This window comes from Chiloscyllium plagiosum, chromosome 30, assembly GCF_004010195.1.
Source record: "Chiloscyllium plagiosum isolate BGI_BamShark_2017 chromosome 30, ASM401019v2, whole genome shotgun sequence".
In the NCBI taxonomy this organism is placed as follows: domain Eukaryota; kingdom Metazoa; phylum Chordata; class Chondrichthyes; order Orectolobiformes; family Hemiscylliidae; genus Chiloscyllium; species Chiloscyllium plagiosum.
The window spans coordinates 41,771,275-41,778,126 of record NC_057739.1 but is presented as its reverse complement, the minus strand read 5'-3'; the positions used below and the strand labels follow the sequence as shown (position 1 = coordinate 41,778,126).

General features: G+C 42.6%; 1 protein-coding gene across 1 annotated transcript in view; it reads left to right on the top strand.

The window, feature by feature from the left end:
• Positions 1-6,563: 6,563 nt before the first annotated feature.
• Positions 6,564-6,852, top strand: part of LOC122564961 (torsin-1A-like) — an 18,953-nt gene continuing 18,664 nt past the window's right edge. Inside the window, exon 1 of the mRNA XM_043720518.1 lies at positions 6,564-6,806. Within this exon, the coding sequence (XP_043576453.1) occupies positions 6,611-6,806 (196 nt within the window). The 5' untranslated portion in view covers positions 6,564-6,610. The remainder of the gene's footprint in view (positions 6,807-6,852) is intronic.

Below are 6,852 nucleotides of genomic sequence, written 5' to 3'. Positions count from 1 at the left end.
CTTGAAAGGGTTCAAAAAAGATTTACAAGGGTGTTGCCAGGGTTGGAGGATTTGAGCTATAGGGAGAGGCTGAACAGGCTGGGGCTGTTTTCCCTGGAGCGTTGGAGGCTGAGGGGTGACCTTACAGAGGTTTATAAAATTATGAGGGGCACGGATAGGGTAAATAGACAAAGTCTTTTCCCTGTGGTCGGGGAGTCCAGAACTAGAGGGCATAGGTTTAGCGTGAGAGGGGAAAGATATAAAAGAGACCTAAGGGGCAACTTTTTCACGCAGAGGGTGGTACGTCTATGGAATGAGCTGCCAGAGGATGTGGTGAGGGCTGGTACAATTGCAGCATTTAAGAGGCATTTGGATGGGTATATGAATAGGAAGGGTTTGGAGGGATATGCGCCGTGTGTTGGCAGGTGGGTCTAGATTGGGTTGGGATATCTGTTCGGCATGAACGAGTTGGACCGAAGGGTCTGTTTCCATGCTGTACATCTCTAAGTATTTACAAAGGCATTTGCGTTCAGAAGTTGATATGTATAACTATGGTTGTACAGGGCCTTGGTGAGACTGCATATGAAGTATTGTGTGCAGTTTTGTGCTCTCTGCCTAAGAGAGGACATGCTTGCCTTAGATGGTGTGTGGTCAAGGTTCACTAGGCTGATATTGTGGATGACAGGACTGACCTGTGGGAGAGATTGGTTTGACTGCACCTGTATTTACCAGAGTTTAGAAATAATGAGCGGGAATGTGATAAAATTGCATAAAATAATCAGGATGGACAGACTAAATATAGGGACTTTACTCCTCCAGGTTGGGGAGTGTAGAGCTAGGGGTCACAGTCTCCAGGGGATTAGCCATTTAGGCTGAGATGAGGAAACATTTCTTCACATGGTGGGGGTGATCAATCTGTGGAATTCACTACCACAGAAGCCTGTGGAGGCCGGTCACCTGAGTGTGTATTGAAGAAAGAAATTGACACGTTTTTAGATGGTAAACGTGTCAAGGGGTCGGAAGAGAAAGCAGAAATATGGTGTTGAGATAGAGGAGCGGCCATGATCAGATTGAATGGCGATGATGTTGAGATGCCAGTGTTGGACTGGGGTGGACAAAGTCAGAAGTCACATGACACCAGGCTATAGTGCAAGAGGTTTATTTAAAATCACAAGCTTTCAGAGCATGGCTCCTTCATCAGGTGAAGCAGCAGTGCTCAGAAAGCTTGTGATTTTAAATAAACCTCTTGCACTATAGCCTGGTGTCATGTGACTTCTGATTGCATGGTGGAGCAGACTCAAATGGCCAAATGGCTTCCTGCTGCTGTTAGTTTCCACGTTGTCATGTAGCAATCGTTGCAGAGACTGCTACATCTTTGATGTAAAATGCAGGTATTTGACATGGAGGAAACTACATAGGGTGAAAAGCTTTTGGATTTTTTTTTTATTCCTCCAGTGAGGAGCTAACACAAAAGGTCAAATATGCTGCTTATGTGTATCAGGCCAGTATTGATTAAATTCCAATTTATGGTGGGGTGCAAATAAATTACAGTGGTACTACAAAATGGGATGGGGAAATCATTCATGTAATAATTAGTTATGTATTTCAAAATCTAATAAAAAAAAAGAAAATATTTTGTAACCTCAACATGCGTTCTAGAAATATCTTTAGCCACTGTATTATTTGTCCTGGTTTGGCCTCAATAAATGACAGCTAATTTTTCCTTTTAAATACACAATTCTTCTATGGATGAAGGCATGTCTAACAGTTAGGTTAAACAGTCAAAACATGTAAGGTCCCGATGAGGAAGAGGTGGTAGTTTTTCTTCCCTAGAAGGTACGACTTGTTGCAAAGCAATGTATCACTATTTCCTGGTCAGGCCTTCATTTGGGGTGAGCACTTTTTTTAAAAGGAAAAATTTAGGGGTTGAAACTACATTTGCAATCTTCTATCCTCACTGGATTCACACATTGAGGGAGTTAGGGTTAACCATGGAATAGTTCATAATCATATCATATATGTAGAATGATACAAGGTAAAGGTCACCATAGTCCGACCAAATCACAGGCTGCTCTTTCATTAGAAAGAGATGACTGGTGGTGGTTTAACCTGAGGGTCACCATGCCTCAGTTGAGAGGAGAGGTTGAGAATGAGAGTCCTTCATTGTAAACAAAATCAAAAATTGCTGGACTCAATCTAGTCTACTGTAGTCCCTGTTCAAAATGCAGTCTCCTCTACATTGGGGAAACAGTACACAAACTGGGTGACTGCTTTGCGGAATACCTAAGTTCTGATTTCAAAAACTGACCCTGAGCTTCCAGTTGCCTGTCACTTCACACCTTCATGTTCCCTGGCCAACATCTCTGTCTTGCCGTGGTGCTTCAGTGAAGCGAAGTTCAACCTGGAAGAACAGCATTTCATTTTCTGCTTGGGGATCCAACAGCCTTCAGGAATTGATTATAGAGTTCAATAATTTTAGGGCTTGAGTACTTTCTCCCATATCCTTAATCCAAACCCCACACTCCAGGTCACATTGGCTGCTACCACATTCAACCCATTGTCGCAGTCCCCATTAGCAGCTATTGATAATCCTCGACTGACCTTTGTCCAACTGTCGTTCTCCCTCCATGGTCTGCATCTCTGCCTATCACTTACTCCTCCCCTTTCCCATCTACCAATCTTGTGCTCGCTACAATCAGTTCTGAAGACTGGTCACTGGACCTGAAATGTTAACGCTGCCTTCTCTCCACAGATGCTGCCAGACCTGCTGGGAGTTTTTCCAGCAATTTGAATGATTTCCAGCATGTGCAGTTCTTTGTATATTCCTTCATTCTAACCTCAGATGGTGTGAGAATTGATGCACGCTGTTGGCATCACTGCATTGCAAATCAGCTGTCTGGATAACAACTACCCCGCTCCCCCACCCAAAAATGATACAACACAGAAGGAGCCCATTTGGCCTTTGCTTGCTTTTTAAATTAGTTCCACTCTTCTGCTACTCTATCCCTAAAACCTGTGGCTTTCCTATTTATTACTTCAATTTGTTGTCGTGGAATCCCGACAATGTGGAAGCAGGCCATTTGGCACATCCAGGAAGAGAATCCCACCCAGACCTCTACCCCGTCCCTGTAATCCTGCACTTTCCATGGCCAAAGCACCTAACCTGCACATCTTTGGACTGTGGGAGGAAACCCATGCAGACATGGGGAGAATGTGTAGAATTTGCACAAACAGTCACCCGAGGCTGGAATTGAGCCCAAGTCCCTGCTGCAGTGAGGCAGCAGTGCTAACCACTGAGCCATTGTGCTATCCTTAATCCTCTGCCACTAAGCCTTCCCAATTGCCTTTGAGCTGTGAAACTATAGCAATTAGGAACCAACCATGTTGTGATACCATGGAATCACTCTTAGACCAAACCAGGTGAGTTTTTATTACCAGAAACTGATTTAGTTGCAATCACTGAAGCTTAGCTTTTAAACCATGATTCTCTGTTACTGCCCCCACCAACCATACATTAACCTAGGCCTCAGAATTTCAAATCCAGTGACATTACCACATGCTAACTCCCAATTCCCCCTACCTTGAATTGTCACCTGCCAGATTCACCAAAGAGATGGATCAATAGAGATGCAGTGACAGACATTTGATGGGATAATTCAGAATGGGCAGAGTAGGCACAATGCAATGAGAAAAATTCCGAGGGGAGGACCTTCCATTTTTAATTAACTTCAAAAAAGTTAGACAATATCAAACTTAAGGGGATTAAAGCATGTAACACAAAGTTGATTGGCATATTGGAAAGAATATATTTCCTTCCAATGACCACATTGTGGTAAAGAATGACCACAATCAATGAGGGAAAATTTAGAGGATTTATTCAATTCAGAATTGGAGCTAGGGGTGCCTATAGTCATCTTGCTTGCACCAGATTTTCAAATGAGCATCATTAATGATGCCTTGGCATATCAAGTACCAAGTTCCTACTTTTCCCCCCTCCATCCCCTTAGATGCCATTTTTAGTTGAACAATTGTCTGGTGCTCTCTTGAATGCCTCATCTCAACCTGCCCCATCACACTTTCAGGCAGTGTATGGAATGCACTATCTACTAGCAACCTGAGAAGTCTTTTCACATTTGCCATCCTTGCTTAGAGTCATACAGCATGGAAACAGACCCTTCGGTCCAACTAGTCTATGCCAATTATGTTCCCAAACTAAACTAGTCCCAGCTGCCTTCTGTTACATCATAACTTAACTTCTTAACTTATACCAGCAACACAGAAAAGATTTATCCCGTGCAGTAATCTGTGAAAATTTGAGGCCAAGAACTAATTAAAGTAAAAATTAACAACTTTATTTCTTAAAGTATCACAGAGAATAATTAACTAACAATTATTTACAACTCTTTCGTCTAACCTACCTTTTACATTCCCTTCCATAACACTAGTCCAACAAAACCTCCAGTTAAGATTTACTTAAAAATTCAAATTTCAAAACCAGCCAGCTGTTTTTGAATCTTTTATTTGCAGATTTACTCTCCCGATCAGTGTCAATGTCTTTCTCTGCAAACTCCTTCTCTAGACAGGTACCTCTTGGACAGTTCTGACTAGTAATCTACATCTGTTGGTTAGTGGCAATTCTCCTCCCAACTGTTCAATTTTCCCCAGTCTTATACCCCAAAGCATTGGATTGTGTCATTGGCTTTTAAGATAGTCAATGTACTAAATTCAAACTTGATTGGAATTTGGTATTTTTGGTATATAATTTAAACTGATTGGCCTAATTCAAATTTGTTTTTGTCTCTAGGCAACCAGCTACATTAACTGCTGGACCACATGCTTCATTGTATCTTGTTGAGAATACTTGGTGCTGTCAGGTAGTTCTGCTAGCTTTTGACTTTCTTAAAGGTACAGTACATCCACATCTTCATAACACTTTATTCGGCCCATATCCCTCCAAACCTTTCCTATTCATGTACTTATCCAAACATTGTTTAAACATTATAACTGTACCTGCATTTACCACTTCATCTGGCAGTTCATTCCACACACTAACCAATCTGTGTAAAAGGAAATTGCCCTTCATGTCCTTTTTAAATCTTTCTCCTCTCACCTTGAAAGTATGCCCCCTAGTTTTGAACTCCCCTATTACAGGGAAAAGACCTTTGCTATTCACCTTATCTATGCCCCTCATGATTTTGTAAACCTCTATAAGGTCACCCATCAACTTCTGATGCTCTAGTAAAAAACATCCCAGCCTATCTGGCCCTCAAACCCTCTATTCCAGGCAACATCCTGATAAATCTTTTCTGAACCCTGTCCAGTTTAATAATATACTTCCTGTAATAGATCAACCAGAAGAGGTCCCACCAATGTCCTGTACAACCTCCACATGATGCCCAACTCCTATAATCAATGGTCTGAGCAATGAAGGCAAGCATGCTACATGCCTTCTTAACTACCCTGTTCTACCTGTGAGATAAATTTCAAAGAATTATGTACCCAAACCCAAAGGTCTCTTTTCTCTAACACTACCCAAGGCCCTACCATTAGTTGTAGAAGTCCTGCCCTTGTTCATTTTATCAAAAGGCAATGCCTTGCATTTATCCAAATTAAACTCCATCTTCCACTCCTCAGCCCATTGACCCAATTGAATAAGATGTCTTTGTAATCTTAGATGACCTTTTTCACTGTATTATACCACCAATTTTAGCGGTCATCCACAAATTTACAAACCATGCATCCTATATTCTCTTAGAAATTATTTATGTAAATAACAAAAGTGGACCCAGTACCAATTCCTGTGGTACTCTGCTGGTCACTGTCATCTAGTCCGGAAAAACAACCCTCCAACTCCACCATCTGTCTCCTACTGACAAACCAATTTTGTATCCAATTGGCTAGCTCACCCTGAATCGCATGTGATCTAACTTTTACTAAGTCTACCATGCAGAACCTTATCAAAAGCTTTATTAAAGTCCAAGTAATCTATGATTTTTTTTTATTCCTGACTAGAACCTCAATATCTTTATTCATTCATAGTTTCCTAATTTTACCAGCCAAACCTTTCACTCTCACAGGAACATAACGCCTCTGAACGCTTGTTAACACACTTGTGAAAGCCTCCCACTTGCCAATCATCTCTTTACCTGCAAACAATCTACTCCAAGACGTGGAAGTGCCAGTGTTGGACTGGGGTAGACAAAGTTAAAAATGTCACAACTTTAGGTTATATTCCAACAGTTTTATCTGGAGCAGCACTCCGAAAGCTTGTACTTTCAAATAAATCTCTTGGACTATAGCCTTGATTCAACATCAATTCTTGAAGGTTGTTGTCTCATACTATTAAAGTTTGACTCTTTTGCAAATCATTTAAAATCGATTCCCTTTTGAAAGATACTTGTTTCCTCTTTTAAAGCTCTCATGGAATATGGTGCCAATCAGTTGTACCCATTTTCTGATTTTACTTTCATATGATGCAGGAACGTGAGTGTTTTGGACATTATTGGGAGTTGCCCCGCACAAAGATGGCAGCCGCTCCTGTCTTGCCCGGGGCGGGAGGCGGATTGGACTGCGTGGCGGATGTGAGGTCAGTAGGTTTTCGGTAGCGGTTGGCGGCCGGTGGCCGGGAAGGATGAAGCTGGTGTCCAGGACCGTGTTCGTCCTCTTGCTGCTATCTGGGCGTTTCGCGGCCGCCGTGGAGCCCATCAGCATGGGGATTGCTGTCGGGGTGGCCACCGCTCTGACCGGCCTCCTCAGTACCTTCCCCACCCTGTACTGCAGGCTCCAGGAGTGCTGTGAGGCCCGCTGGGTGCAGCTCAACTTCACAGGTAACCCCCCCCCCCCCCCCCCCCTCACTGACACACATACCCCCCC